The 15,457-nt window shown below is 43.4% G+C and overlaps 7 protein-coding genes across 7 annotated transcripts; 4 read left to right on the top strand and 3 right to left on the bottom strand.

Moving 5' to 3' along the window:
- Positions 1-216: 216 nt before the first annotated feature.
- O0I10_009402 (uncharacterized protein) lies at positions 217-531 on the top strand (the record flags this gene model as incomplete). The annotated part of the gene is made up of 1 exon (XM_058489394.1): positions 217-531. The coding sequence occupies one exon, from the start codon at positions 217-219 to the stop codon at positions 529-531; it is 315 nt and encodes a 104-aa protein (XP_058339919.1).
- An 849-nt stretch (positions 532-1,380) lies between these two features.
- O0I10_009401 (uncharacterized protein) lies at positions 1,381-2,415 on the bottom strand (the record flags this gene model as incomplete). The annotated part of the gene is made up of 3 exons (XM_058489393.1): positions 1,381-1,997; positions 2,057-2,120; positions 2,185-2,415. 3 exons carry the CDS (start codon positions 2,413-2,415, stop codon positions 1,381-1,383), a joined length of 912 nt encoding a protein of 303 aa, XP_058339918.1.
- Positions 2,416-2,563: 148 nt separating this feature from the next.
- O0I10_009400 (uncharacterized protein) lies at positions 2,564-3,706 on the bottom strand (the record flags this gene model as incomplete). The annotated part of the gene is made up of 5 exons (XM_058489392.1): positions 2,564-2,922; positions 2,982-3,138; positions 3,198-3,495; positions 3,560-3,636; positions 3,692-3,706. The coding sequence occupies 5 exons, from the start codon at positions 3,704-3,706 to the stop codon at positions 2,564-2,566; spliced, it is 906 nt and encodes a 301-aa protein (XP_058339917.1).
- Positions 3,707-4,417: 711 nt separating this feature from the next.
- O0I10_009399 (uncharacterized protein) lies at positions 4,418-5,869 on the top strand (the record flags this gene model as incomplete). The annotated part of the gene is made up of 5 exons (XM_058489391.1): positions 4,418-4,592; positions 4,664-4,863; positions 4,936-5,103; positions 5,168-5,333; positions 5,403-5,869. The coding sequence occupies 5 exons, from the start codon at positions 4,418-4,420 to the stop codon at positions 5,867-5,869; spliced, it is 1,176 nt and encodes a 391-aa protein (XP_058339916.1).
- A 787-nt stretch (positions 5,870-6,656) lies between these two features.
- On the top strand, positions 6,657-8,842 carry O0I10_009398 (uncharacterized protein; the record flags this gene model as incomplete). Its single annotated transcript, XM_058489390.1, has 9 exons — positions 6,657-6,846; positions 6,916-6,978; positions 7,096-7,246; positions 7,317-7,369; positions 7,438-7,887; positions 7,960-8,208; positions 8,267-8,462; positions 8,527-8,551; positions 8,618-8,842. The coding sequence occupies 9 exons, from the start codon at positions 6,657-6,659 to the stop codon at positions 8,840-8,842; spliced, it is 1,602 nt and encodes a 533-aa protein (XP_058339915.1).
- Positions 8,843-9,122: 280 nt separating this feature from the next.
- Positions 9,123-11,239, bottom strand: O0I10_009397 (uncharacterized protein; the record flags this gene model as incomplete). Its single annotated transcript, XM_058489389.1, has 9 exons — positions 9,123-9,311; positions 9,372-9,396; positions 9,456-9,651; positions 9,707-9,958; positions 10,037-10,510; positions 10,572-10,624; positions 10,686-10,836; positions 10,904-10,966; positions 11,038-11,239. The coding sequence occupies 9 exons, from the start codon at positions 11,237-11,239 to the stop codon at positions 9,123-9,125; spliced, it is 1,605 nt and encodes a 534-aa protein (XP_058339914.1).
- Positions 11,240-12,230: 991 nt separating this feature from the next.
- O0I10_009396 (uncharacterized protein) lies at positions 12,231-14,914 on the top strand (the record flags this gene model as incomplete). Its single annotated transcript, XM_058489388.1, has 5 exons — positions 12,231-12,394; positions 12,453-13,214; positions 13,279-13,455; positions 13,516-13,709; positions 13,767-14,914. 5 exons carry the CDS (start codon positions 12,231-12,233, stop codon positions 14,912-14,914), a joined length of 2,445 nt encoding a protein of 814 aa, XP_058339913.1.
- Between the last annotated feature and the right edge of the window lie 543 nt (positions 14,915-15,457).

Below are 15,457 nucleotides of genomic sequence, written 5' to 3'. Positions count from 1 at the left end.
CTCTTTTTTGTTCGACTAGTGCGAATATGCACCCATCTTCCGGTTCGATCCACTTTGTGTGTGTGTATATAAAGGCAACTTGCAAAGCATTGATTTTTTTGCTTTACATTCCATATTGCCTTTTCTTTTTTCATCATCTCTTTTTTCATCCTTTAACATTTGGGCTTAATTGCCTCGACATTCGTGCTATACGCAATACATACATTCATCCAGTTCATGTCAACATACGACATCATGTATCGTCCACAGCATCATCCAGAGCTGCTGCTATCCAAGAGCCCACCTGATCATGCTGGCACCACTCCCACCACCACTGGCACAAGGCAAAAACTTCCATCCTCATCCTCATCATCATCCGTTGTCGCACGCCATCCCAAGAGATACACCTATCGGCCTTGTCCCATATGCCAAAACCGATTGCTTGTTCGCATCCATGGTAGCTTGGTCTACAAATGGATCATTGAACATTTCGCCGTCAAGCACAATGAATGGCTACATGTTGTTGTGAACCTTCACGAATCATGGAACTAATTTCAGGGCGTCTTTTTGATGATACTGCATCACACAATCACCACCACCACCATTGTCATTCTTCTTTTATTATCCCTACATATCAAAACAACATACATATATACCCACCCACCAGACAAAAAACAATCAATGCATCATTCAAGACATGACCCCAACAACAACATCACTCACAAAAGAAAAAAAACAGTTACCCCTGTACATAATGCCCATGGTCAACTCACTACTACAACAACAGCACTTTTTTTCTTTGAACATACCCCACTTCATCTCACCCATCCACCCCCCCAAAAAAAAGAGCCATTTGCATAACATCATTATGGATTGTGCTTATACATGAAAATAAAAATCATCGTGATCATCCCATTTTTACCAAGTTTGAGGATTCTAATGCATCGATCATCATCACAAAAGCGTGTATGTATGTAAGACGTATGCAAGTCAATAAATGGATGCCTTAGAAAAGACCAAAGCCTCTTCTCCAACTCCCTTTTTTCCACTTGTCTCCGTTGTTGGCTATTTTATCTTGTGGTACATACATACATGATGGTTGAAAAAGTTGTGGTGAACGTGGATGCCTGCAAGCTGCTGCACATAAATGCATCATCACGTTGTAAGCATGCAATGGCATAAACATATAGATTGAATCAGTTACTTTTTAGTTTGGGCGTACGTAAACTTTATGGATCATGGTGGGTATTATCGGTAAAAGAGGAGTTAAGGAAACAAGGTGGTAGTGGTGGTTGGAAAGAAGAAAAAGAAGCAAAAGAAGAAGGGGGGTGCGGTTGTTCTACATGTCCATACAAGGGTAACCATCCCAACAACAACATTGTTGTCATGGAAACCACCATTCTAGTAGGGTGCTTTTTCCTTATACTCTGGTGGTGCCGACGATGGCGGTAGTGGTGGCGAACAAGACATCTCTTCATCTGCCAAGGAGGATGCTACCATTTGAGCCGCTTGTTTTTCATGAGTGGCTGTGGCAATCTCCAAATCCGTTAACAATGCCGCATCCTCTTCTGGTTGGAATATCCATTTATCAAGCACTGTGGGACGTGTTTGCTCTTCTGGTGGTTGCCATCCATCAATTTGTAACATGCATTCCATCAATAATAGATCATCCTGTTGTGGGTCATCTCGCTGTTGCTGTGAGAGACGTTGTCCTGCTGATGCTAAAACAGCGGCCTTTTGTGCAAATTCATGCATGGCGTTGAATCGAAGATGAAAAGCTTCTCGTAATGCCAAACGTTTATAGTCGCCTATTTCCAATTCTCGCTCACGTTCCTCCTTTTCCACATCGGCCAGTTGTATTTCAAGGTGCTGTATTTGTTTCTTTGAATTAGGGCTGCTTTTGCGTAAATGCTCTAGTCGTGCCGAAACGGCCTGTTTCTTTTCGCGGAGATCGGCTAAAACAAGTTGATCGCGTTCTCGGATCGATTTGATCACTTGTCGGAAACGCCCGTGCTTTGCTGTATCATCCACTCTTTTAGTTAGTTACCGTGGTACACATGTACATTGTTATTTTTACCTGCAATCTCGTTCTCCATTTCCACCTGCTTTTCCATCAATTGTAAATACATGTAACCAAGATCCTAGATAGTCATCGTGTTAACATCCTTATGTGATCTTCCACCCATCATCTCTTTCTCTTCTTACTTGAAGTCCCTGATCATTGTCTTCTTGTGCTAGCCATTGTACAAAAGCTTGATTGTTGTCGTGTCCATGTTTGGCTGCCATGGCCATAGCACCTTGCGTGTGTCGTTCTTCTCTTATCCACATGGATAATGCCTTTGTGTCTTGACTTTGAAACGGGTTCTTGCCAGCAATTTGTGTTCGTACATCGGTCTTGAATCGGCTAAGCGAGTAATGGAGATCTTTGAAGGACATGAGAGAGGGTGTGTGGAGAGGGGCGAAAAAAGGAGGAAAAGGACGCGAAAACCAATCTTGGGTGTTAAGTTGCTGTCGTGCAACGATGCATAAATATTATTTACACGTTTAAATATGTACACAGAGAGTGCTATGGCTACCACTACTACTACTGACGACCAAAGTCAGGGTCCTCTTGATCATACTGTGAATCGATCCACCGCTCTTGTATGTCCTTGACGTCTTCGTGGTATCCTGATTTCATTGCTGATAGCATGATTGATTCATTGCCTTGCGTCAATCCACCAAATACAAATCCTCCCGCCTTATCGATGACTTGTTGTATCTTGGTCATCGAATCCTTGTCTTCCACGCATAATGTATAGAATCCCACAAGTGAGAAATCCTCAATGAGCTCACACAATGCTGCGTTCAATGCCTTGAATTTCGATCCAAATGGGTCATCGTTGAGTGTCTCTTGCAAATAAGAAAGATCCATCACATCCGTATAGTAATCCAAATTGAACTCTACACCACCCATTCATTAATACCTTGTTCTCCAACATCCATATTCACACTATACTTGCTTAGTTTTCCATAGGATTCGATCAAATCAATCTTGGATAATACATTCACATGGGGCAATTCAAGTTGGATCATTGTCTTGAGAGATAACAATAGCACGGAAATGTACTTTGATGGGTCTGTGCAGTAATGTGCATCCACGAGATGAACGGCTACAAGCTGTTGATGACACTATCAGTATTCCTATAATGATACCCTCTCTATCCTTCCTTCCTTACTCGATAATCCAGCTTTTGTAACTTCTCCAAGATCTGCTTGACAGCTGTGTGATGTGTGAATAGTTCCACTTGTCCAGGATAATCAAAGAGAATGTAATGATCCTTGAGTTCCTCAAGCTTGTCGGTAAGCCAGTCAATGTTCTCCAATAGATACTCCAAGCAAAACATGATACCACCGTTAGGTCCAAGTCCAAGCTCCTGCATTGTATCGTCCAGCGTAATCAGATCGGCCACATTGACAGCACAAGGATAGGGTATATGCTCATTGGCAGGATCCAGATTTACAATGGCCACTTTCCTACAAGCATACGCCCATTAGACTTGATACCCACATACACACATGGGACCCTTTGATCGTTTACCTTCCAATGGCAGTCAAGTACTGGTATGCACCCCAACAGTAAGTGGTTTTCCCAGATCCCGGTGGTCCTACGACGATCTACAAGTGTAAAAGGTAAGCATGAGGGGAGCATTCGGAAAAGATAAAACCTTACTTGACCAAAAGGCATGTTTGTGAAATGGAAAAAGAAGCTTTTAGATAAATTATCCTGCAAGGCGCGTTATCATTTTTCGGGAACACATCACCACACACATCTCTTGGCTACTGTTGCTACTACCACCCCACCCCATATCATTCCTACTCTTCCCATTGAAACACGGTAGAAGAGGGTGTCCTTTTAATCCTGTAAATGAATGATAGAATAAGTAAAAGGGTGGTTGGATAGCTGTTGCCATGATGTTATGCATGCTGCTTGCTCCCAAGGCAGAAATACATGATGAGGATAATGATGATCAAGTTTTATGCAGCTACCTACGTTTGAGTACATATGAAAGAAGAGGAATTAATTATGATCCCATATCAACATCTCCTGCAGCTAAAGAACAGGGATAATGATTAAAACATGACGCCAACAAGTGCATAATGCAACAAGACAACATCTTTATTAGACAATGTGATATATCAATGTGTACGGTATTGTACACGTGGATGATGATAGAATAGTACTCTGCATGATAGCATGATGTTGTCATCCAAGCTTGCTGCTGCGGGGGGTTCTTCAACTTGAGTCTGCCATTGACGCCGCTTGCTGAGTAAAATGAGTAAAGCGCATGTCACTTTGGCCACACACAGCCCTTGCTCTCTCTCTCTCTCTCCTCTCTTTCTCACTCTTTCTTCAAGCCGTGTATCATTGTCTTTTATCACTGGGTTGATATATAGCATGGGTGCCAGTGTATCAAAGGACACCAATCGAACAGCACAACAAACCATAGAAGAATCCGTTGACTATGGTACAACACTTCCTAACGGCATATACTCGGCTACACAACAGGACTTCAACTTGCGCATTGTAAGAAATCTCATTGTTGAAAGGAAGTTGGCGCCATTCTACAAAGGTAAGTTGACAAGGATCACACGCGCATTGATAGGATTAGTCACCCCATTAACCACTTGGCTTCTTCTATAGGCCTTTCAGACTTACCAGAGCAACCCAATGAACCGATCAGTATACCGTCACCTCCACCCACGACTGCCACAACGTCCACGAGCAAAGTGCGTTCACGATCGACTTCGACGAGCTACAGTAACAATGGTACCACAATCCAAGGACAAGATATCAAAAAGGCTTTATATAAGGATGCTGTGGAATGCCCTATATGCTTTCTGGTATGGCTGTGTAGACCCTTCTAAACAAAGTAATTATGCCATGTGGCTCATATGCAACGTGTGTGTGTTTAGTACTATCCCGCGAATATCAACCATGCCCGATGTTGTGATCAACCCGTTTGCACCGAATGCTTCCTTCAAATCAAGCGTCCTGTTGATACACCTTCTTCTCCTGCAACATGTCCTTTTTGTATGGTGGATCATTTTGGTGTTGTTTACAAACCCCCTACATGGAAGGATGTAAGCAGTAGTAGTAGTAAAAGGCCATTGTTGTGATGGGGTTACTGATATACAAGGATCATAGTCTCGCTCCAACAACAATAGCCCAGGTCGTTCCAAAGTCAGTCCCACTACACAAGCACGATCCAATGCATCCTCAGCTACAGCTACAGCTACAGCAGTGATTGATGGGGCTGAGCCTCCAAGACGCAAAAACGTTAGCCACGATAGCCCAGATGTTGTACTTGTAGGCAAGTAGCAGGAGAATCACGTGAAGAATGGTGAAGATGATGATTCATTAGACTGACTCATCCCTTTAGATCATGTACGACCTGATTGGAAAAATCCAAAGCCTACCGATTCGTCCTCATCCTCTTCGCCAGTGCCTCCACGTCGTAATTCAGATGGCAGACCAGCATTCTTTCGTAATAGGCGAGGAATACTTACTCGACCCAATCGGTCACAATCAGCAGCCACACCATTACATCACACAACAACAGCAACAACACAATCCCAACATCCACAACAACAACATCATCAGCCGCGTACTTCGTTTTATGGCATGGACTTTGATATTGAAGAGTATATGATTATGGAAGCGATTCGGCTGTCATTGCAGGATCAGGAAGCGGTACGTGCAAGAAATGCCGCTCAAGGTAACACAAACGAAAGCAATGGTGGTGTAACATCATCATCATCGGAAGACAATCCGGCAACCACCACCACAACAACAGGAACAACAACCCCAGCAAGCGATGCCAGCAACAACAACAGCACGACCAGGTAGTTTTTTTTTATCCCATCTCTACCTTTTTCATCCATGCATCCGATTCTACTTGCTCCTCATTTTTCTTTTCTTTGGATCCTCACATCTCCCCCATCACCACCATCGTCATATCCCTTTCCCCACCACCATCAAATCTCACACACATTTTTACGTTGTTCATTGGATCTTAGACCTTGTAGATAAATATCCCCGCCCCCACCCTCCAAATCTGTTTTCAATATATGGTTTATCCCAATCTTTTTGTTACATAACGCACATACAAGATAAGATGGCTTGGGGTTTTACAAAAGAAGAAAAGACATAGTATCACTCCCCATCATGATGATGATGATGATGTTTCTCCTATCTCTCTCTCTCTCTCTCTCTCTCTCTCTCTCTCTCCATCACCCTTTTCACTGTTGACACACTCCTAAACACTGAAAGTCGATTACTCCTCATTTCCCGAGTGCAAAGAGTCTAATCCAGGTACGATGGTAAGGAGCATTTTGTATGTACGCCACAGCATTGTGTGTGTTGTCCTCCACCAGTCTAAGCCGTGCGAAAGTAAATCTCTCCTTTAGTTCTACACCCACGGATGAACAACACCTTTAACCTATTTGCCCCTCACACATCTCCCTCTAGAAAGCTTGATGTACAAAACGTTTATCGCTCTCTCGCACACTATCTCTCATTCTCGCAAGGAGGTCAAAGCAACAAGGACTATAAAAGAGGCAAGAACAGTAGAGGTGCCATACATTCTTCATTCTTTCTTGCTGTGTGGCACGAATTATAGTGTAGTACTACCAACATGGATATCATATCGGATGATGCATTATCGACCATGCACCGCAGTGGTGGCGGTGGCCTACTCTCTGTTGCCAGTGCACTTACCGCCGCTGCATTGACCGCTTATGCTTTTTATCGCAAGTATTATCATCAAGGTGTTCCAGAAGGCCTTGAAAACATCCCATCTCCTCAAAATGCATATCCTTACGTTGGTACGTAAGAAGCTAGCAGCACCATCATCGCCATGAATTGTTATCCGTATACTGAAAAACACCATGTAGGCCATTTGTTATCTCTGAGTGAGCAGCCCATGCTACAATTCATGCAGTGGCATCGCGAATTAGGTTTGTACTTGGCTCCTTACATCCCCACCCACGCCCTCCCGCATTCTAGGGAGTAGCCCCCCACAACAGCATTGGACAAGCCTTGTTTCTAATACGGATACTTTATGTATACAATAGGATCCATCTTTCGATTACAAATGGGTGTCAAGACATGGATTGTGATCAGTGATCCCACCATCGCTCATGAACTATTAGTGGGGAATGGCAACATCACCTCGGGTCGACCTTTTTCGGTCCTCAAAACAAAACATCGTAGCATGAATGGAAGGTACATCATCAACAATGAAAACCAAGATCATGAATGGGGTTTGTATTGACCATCAAGCGAAAAAAAATAGGGGGTTGATATGTTCAAGTCCTAACAAAGCTTGGAGACAAATGCGTACTGTCAGTGAGTAATAGCAATATGGGGGTACATACATATACACAATGATGATGTTGATGATGAATGCTACATAGCGAATGCCTTACTTGGATCGAAAAAGATGGCGTCCAAATTTACACAGTCGTTGAACGACCAAGTGGATCGATTGGTGATTGCATTGATGAGCGGTAGTGGTGCACAAAAAAACATGGATCCCACCAAAGTGCTCGAGCGGGCCTCGTTGCAATTCATTCTGACAACATGCTTTGGCAAGGACGACACCAATGACGACACGTTGGACGAGGTCATTCGTGTCATGGATCATGGTCATGAGATTGCTTCCTCGGATGTCACCACCTATCTACCCGTGCTATCGCTTGTGCTTGGCAAGACGGAAGAAATGTACCGACATTACATTGAAACTGAACGCGAGCCTCTATTTCGACGATTGGTGGATCAAAGTGGCGAAGAGGGTGTTGTCAGATCTCTCAAGGATATGAAGGAAATGGGCCAAATGGATGATCAAGACATCTTGGCAGCAGCAGGTATGACTCTATTGGAAGAGTGGGGAAATAGATCCATGATAGGTATTGAGACAATGAATGGGCGTATCCTAGGTGATCTTGTTGAAGGAGGAACCGAATCATTGGCTACAGCGTTGCTATGGGCTTTTGTCATTCTTTCTACACAAAAAGATGCCCAATACCAAATCGTGGAGGAAATCGCGTCCTTTGCTTCGGAGCATCAACGATTACCCACCTTTGCTGATCGCGATGCCTTGCCTTTCCTTGTCTCGGTTCAAAAAGAATGCATGCGTTTTAGACCTATTACCCCCTTTGGAGAATTCCATGAGACTGAACAAGATGGTAAGTCATTGACGAGGATGCTGTGGATATACTTACGATTGACGTATATATATAAAAGTCGAATGGAGAGGACATGTGCTTCCCAAGGGTACTACCATTGTTACGAGCTTGTACCTCATGCATGCTGATCCAGAGGTGTACGAACAACCAGAAGAATTTATCCCCGATCGCTTTGTTGACAATACAAGCACGATGGCGTCTCTAGCCAATGCCAAGGTTGGCCAACGTGATCACTTTAATTTCGGTTGGGGAAGGTAAATCATCCATGTCGATTACCGAAAAAGTGCAAAATGACCTAATGATGGATTCTCTCTTTAGACGAGTATGTCCCGGTGCACAATTAGTAAGTACAAGCTTGGGTCATTGTGTGGGTGTCAAAAGATCGACAATTGACAGGTGCATCTTTTAGGCGGAGGAGCAAATGTTCACTGTATTTGTGCGTTTATTCACCAATTGCACCATTGAGCCTGCCTTGGATGAAGAGGGCCAACCAATCGAAATTGACCTTGATAATATCACATCGAACGGAAGGGTGACAACACCAGCAGGCAACATCATGCTTCGATTCGTTCGACATGAAGATAGCATGGAGGATGAAGAAGAAGAAGAAGACGATGATGATGATGACTTGTGAGGATAAACAACAGTACAACAAGGATAGTAATAGTACCTAGCAAGCAGCTTACATTTAATAAAGCAACCCCAAAAATGTACTACATCATGCGATAATCATAAATACACTCAAAATACTATTATTACATCATTCTTCATACCAACTACCGATAAAGCTATCAAAGTGTCTTTTGACTAAGTGCCTATGATGGGGTGCTTGAATGTGCCATTGATATACATAAATAATGGGTGATATTAATCCGACGAAAGCGTAGTAAAAATGGCGGCGATTACAATGCGGACTATGCTTTTGCTACGCTAGCACGAGGAACGACACGAACTTGATATGGGATTGGATCAGTGACAACACCACCTGGCAGACCGGTGTCTACATTGGGAAAGACTGGATTGCCATTCTTGTCAAATTCGGCTGGCTTGACATCGTAATCACCAAAGATAAAGACAAACATGTCAAACATTTCGACTTCAGCCTACACAACAAGAAGATAGTTAATAACCATGTGCCACCTTGTTCCAATCTTTTGACATACCAAATGAGTGCCTGGGCAAATACGTCTTTATGCAAAATCATTGTTAGCAAAGAGAGTGGGATAGTACATTAGGTTCTTTTTTACCTTCCCCATCCAAAGTTATAGTGATCACGGTTTTGAAGCCTGCCATTGCTTGCAGCCAACATGGTATTGGTATTATCGAGGAAGCGTTCTGGGATAAATTCGTTTGCGTTGTCATATACTGTATCCGATCGATGCATCGTGTACATGTTGCTTAGCAACGTAGATCCTTGGGGGATATAGTATCCGTTCCATGTCACTAAAGTGGAAATCAATGATAAGTCTATCGATAGTAAAGCAAGCTGCATACATACCATCTTTTGTAGTGACGTGAGGTACGCCAAATGGTGTGGTGGCACGATAGCGCATGCATTCCTTTTGAACAGAGATCATGTATGGGAACTCGTTGCGATCCTGGAAGGTTGGCATACGACCCTCATTGTTTGCTCGGAAATGATCAATCTCAGCTTGCATCCTGGCCTGGATTTCTGGGTACTTTACAAGAATAGCCAATGCCCATGTCACTGTGACAGCGGTGGTATCGGTGCCTGCAAGAATGATATCGGCTTTTTTTTGTGGTAAAAGTTAGCACCATTCTCCCTTGTCATCGTATACATACGCCCTTGTTGTCCAACAACACTTACAGAAAAAGCAAATGATATCCCAATCATCAATCTTGTATTGCTCCTTGTATTGGTCCACAGTCTTCACCATGGATGGCTTATCACTTGCACGTGCATCGGCGATCAATTCTTGGAGAGGAGCATCACGATACTCTTTGACAAAGGCCCTGAGTTTGGAATCTTGACGGAAAATGATATCGAACCAACGCAGGAATGGAAAGATGGCACCAACATCATTCATCACGCTCGACCGATTCAAATGGCCCTTGACAAAGTCGACCAGCTTCAAGAACTTGGGATGATCCGATGAAGGATATCGTGTACCAAAGCAAGTCAACAAAATGACATTGGTCGTCGCCAAGTGACATGTCTGCATGGGATCCACACTTCCATTGCGTTCAGTAATAGCAGCAAGGGTGGTAGCAATGTTGGCCATTTCGTTACGAATGACATCGGTATAGGTGTCGACCATCTTGGGTGCCAAAAGGTTGAGTGCTATTCATAGCTTGTGTAAGTTCACGTGATCCATTGTTTCGTCCCATCTGCTGCTGCTTGCCTAATGTCCGCTTGTTTTTCCATTCCTTGCCATAGACAGCGGTAGCAAGATTCCTGATAAATAACATGCCATTAGAGTTTTGTACATGAGAGAATAAAAGATGATCATATGTACCTTCCGCCCATCCCATAAATGTCAAAGGTATAGGTACCCGCTGCACGAGACGATGTATGCTCACCCTCAGTGACAAAAATCGAATGTGCTACTTGAGGATCGCTAATAAGGATCATTTGTCGAGCACCCAAGTCAAATCGGACAAGGGGTCCTATTGTTGTTGTTATAGTGGATGAATAAGTGAATAAACAATCAATGTAATATACACATTGTAATACCGAGTAGTCTATGCCATTCCGAAAACTTGAACACCGGCTTCTTTCCGAGAGAGAACATATGGCCTACATAACATACATGGTACATCCATGTGTGAGCGAGATGTCACAATAACATGATTATGGCTGTGTCTTACCAAATATCGGCCATCGGTTGGGAGCAACAGGTACTTGCTTCAATTTTTTGCCATCAACCTTAATGGTGTCGCTGGATGATGAGCCCGCTTTGACCAAAGCGTATACAGTGATCAAGGCAGCGAGACTGATACTGCCTATTACTGGGATCTTATCGCGTTGTAAAGTCGTAGGTATAGTGATGTTGCTGATATCGACAAGCATGTTGGGTAAAAAGAGAAGGAGGTATAAGAGGGAGGAGGGGTGGGGGAAAGAAAAAGATGTTGCTCGAGATCTTACTACAAAGGTGTACATAAACCGTCCTTCAAGCTCAGTGTAACACGAACCATGTTCTAACATGGTTTTGTGCGGCTGTGAGGTATTGCGTATTGCTTTTCACTTTACAGCAGCCTACTTTTCAACGAGCCTTCACTATAACAAGATGCACCTTGTACATGCTGTAAACGATTCATTTGGGCAAGAATGTGCTTCGCCACAATGAGCGAATTTATGGTCGTGTAGCATTTTGAGAATTTAAACATCGTGTGTGGGTAACACATGGTTCTTGTACTCGTTCGCTGTTTATAAACACGGTCGAACACGAGATTTCATACCAGCTAAATTATGCATTATTCATGTCATTAGCTTTCTCAAGCTAGGGTTTCCACTGCTGCTGCTACCACCACCACATAGTAGCCTTATCAGGTTTTCAAGGAATGGGATGTTTAAGCAACACATCTACGGGCGGGGATATTGCTGATATATAAGGACGCGATGGTGCTGCTGCTGTGGTAGTTGTAATATCATGCAATTGAGATGTACTTTTTTTCTCACCACCTGGTGCTCAGCATAACCCCATCTCATCATGTGAAAGGTATACTTGGACCAAGATTTCTGCTGATAGCAAAGCAAACAAAGGTGTATTAAGAAAAAGAGAGAGAGCAAGGTGACGAGACAGCAGCAGCAGGTGAAAGAATCCTGGTGGTGGTAGTGGACATTTTGAATGAAACTAGATAGCATTCTTTTGTGAGTGGACAACATCTCTTGACAGCTCTTGAAACCCGGTTTGTTTGTTTTCTAGCAGAAACAACAACGCTTGTTGTCTCTCCTTCCTCTCATCCATCATTTTTACGTCTTTACCTTTGTTGTGCTCCTGCCAGTGTAGTACACAGCGTGTCTCATCTTTCACCCACCCCATCATTACCCCCATTAATCCATGGCTACTATTAATACAGTATACTATATACCTACACTCCTGGGGCTAACGACGACATTTGGTATTTCATGTACGATTGCCATTGTCTGTGTTACCGGTTTCGAGCTGCTTCGATCACGTAAATCCATGCAATCCTTATTTGCACCACGTACACGATTACAAGAGTAAGATTTTTATTGCATGAATGATACGTAAATACTAACAACATCCTATATATATCAGGAATAGCACCAATCCGTTATCTTCAAAGCCATTTGGATGGTTAACGGGATCGATCAAGCTGGATGAAGCGTGGATGATTGATCATGTAGGCTTGGATGCGGCCATGTATTTACGATTTCTACGGATGGCTGTACAATTCCTTGCATTACTTGCATTGTTGCTGTGTCCTACATTGTTATCGGTGCACTGGCAATCCACACCTACCTTGAGCAACGATGATGAAATCGCCTATTTCCATAGCAATGCGACTCTCTTTCGGTTATCAATATCCAATGTGCCCGATGACACGCCCATTGTTTGGATCCATGCTGCATTTGTATTTCTGATATCCCTGGGTTGGCTCTGGCTGCTCTTCGCCAATCATTGCCATCTTCTTCAACAACCCCAAAAGCGATCCTACACCGTTCTTGTCACCAATGTACCGCATCACCTACGCAATGTCCAAGCGCTTCGCCAGCACTTTTCGTCAGAGGTTGGCCCTGTCGATACCGTGAGTCTATTGAGTCAAGCAGGTGCTGAACCTCTTCAACTCGCCCTTCAGCGACGCATGCAACACATCGATCGCCTTGAACGTCTCCTCATTGTCCTTGGTCGACGATGCATTACACCCAACTGGATACAAAGCATTCCTCCTCACCACGGCATTGTCGATCTGCTGGACAAGATTGACGATATCGATCGAGAGATAGAACGGCTACGTGAACTTAACCACATGTCAGCACGCTATTGCACACCTACTGGCACGGCTTTTGTTACCTTCAAGTATGTATCGATGACCCTCTCTCGTATCTATATACAACAAAGATGCTCATGGTTGTTGTAATAGATCCATAGAATCAGCAAGGCTATGTGCGCAGATTGTCACATCATGGAAACCAGGCGTATTCCAAACGCAGTTGGCTCCTGAACCAAGAGATGTCATGTGGGAAGGGTTGCTACGTCGTGGACGAAGAGACAAGGTGATGAGCCAAGTGAGAAGATGGACCGTGTTCGTTGCCGTATGGTAAGCTTATTGTGTGAGTATATAACAAAATGGGGTCTAACATCTCATATTATCTACTAGGTCGTTGACTATATTTTGGCTCTTTCCAGTATCATTCATTCTTAGTCTTACGTCGATCGAATCGCTCTCCCAACACCTCGGCTTTCTTGATTCCTTTCTAGCAAGCTCAACCTTGGTGAGATCGTTTGTTCAACATGTACTTCCAATGCTTCTGGTGACTTTATTCATGAGCCTCCTTCCTTGGATCTTGTTTGGTATGGATTATATGAAAGAACGGGTATCATCAACATAGAGCTAATGGTTTGATGTAGTCATTTCCAAGCAACAAGATTTTGTATCTTATTCAGAGTTGGAGGATGCCGTACTTTGCCGCTATTATCGTTTTGCCATATTCAACGTTCTCATTGTATTTCTTCTCGGCACGACTTTTCTATCTACGATGTTGGATGTACTTCATGAACCTGCACGGGTGATTCACTTGCTGGCCAAGTTTTTACCACAAGGAGCCAACTTTTTCCTAAGTTATATCCTCTTCAACAGCTCCTCGCATGCTATGGAATTACTTCAGCTTGGTTCACAGCTCTTCGGCCATTTGATCGCATCCATTCCCTTTATTTCCAACACGCCTCGCAAACTCTCTCGACATACTCAGCCATGGTCGTTCCCCTTTTACTACTATTACCCAAATCACATTTTGGTGTTTGTGATTTCCATGACCTACTCAGTCATCCAACCTTTGATCCTACTCTTCGCCCTCCTTTATTTCTCTCTTGCGCTTGTTTGCTTTCGACATCAATTTGCCTATTGCTATGTACGTCGCTATGAGTCGAACGGTTTCCTTTATCAGCGCATGGCAGGCTATACCTCGGATGGATTGCTCATTTTCCAAATGACGGTGATGGGATTATTGTATCTCAAGGGAGTGTGGATTGCAGCTACCGCTATCATACCACTTTCGGTTTTTACCGTTTGGGCAAAAATCAAGCTATCAAAGCAGTACATGCGCTCCACAACAATGACCCGCCCACAGCTACCTGACATTGTACATGCAAATCCCGTGGATGATATTTGGAAACTTTCTTATCTCAAGACATGGTACGTGCATGGACGATATGGGATCCATCAGCAGATCACTACGCCGAGAAGCACCAGCCGAAGTAGCAGCATCACGATCAAAGACATTTCCCACTTGGAGGATGGTGATGGAAGCAGCAATGATAACAACAAGGAGGAGGAAGAAGAAGAGATTCGACCCTTGACCCTATATCCCTCAGATCAACCACGCTACGATGATGGATTTGCATACCCACCCTTGGTTGAGCAGCTTGAACGTCGCCTATGGTTACCACGTGATCCAGGAAAAAGACAATGGAACCTCGATGATTGCATCCCCCTAACATTAGACGAGCTCAGCCAAATAGTTGACAAACGCCATGATCATTGTATCGTTAAACCTTGAGATGTTTGTATTAAAAGTCTTCTATTCTATTCTTCACTTCACATTTGCATTTGTAAGGAAGACTTTTCTAGATTGTTGCTATTGTGCGGCAACTCGGCTTGTATCACAAAAGAACCAGCAATGCGGAAATAGTTTGGAAATACATTTTGGAGAATGAAAGCCAGATCCGACTCCTTCCGCTCCCTCATTGTTATTGGATAATGGTAAGGTGGGCTCTTTGTATCGTATCAAGATCGAGTCAATTGTCTCTCTCTCCCATCGTCTACATACACGTTCCACTAGTATCCCTCCATCGTGTGAATAAACATCACTTGGACTATCAATGCCTTATAATTCATGCATGGCTCTTTTACGAAAAGAAGAAAAAAGAAAACATCATTCTCGCATATAGTTTACCCTTTCCATTTCCTTGCGGAAGAACAAGTGGAACCACTTTTTTTTCTTGTTGAGTCATCTGGTGAACTTTTCGATTCTTCTCTCCACACCATGCTCTTTCATCCGATTTGTTTGTTTTCCAAAAAAGAGAAAACTCTACCCGAGCGC

The sequence above is a fragment of the Lichtheimia ornata genome, assembly GCF_029851405.1.
Source record: "Lichtheimia ornata isolate CBS 291.66 chromosome Unknown scaffold00054, whole genome shotgun sequence".
Lineage (NCBI taxonomy): Eukaryota > Fungi > Mucoromycota > Mucoromycetes > Mucorales > Lichtheimiaceae > Lichtheimia > Lichtheimia ornata.
This window is presented reverse-complemented; position numbering and strand designations above follow the sequence as displayed.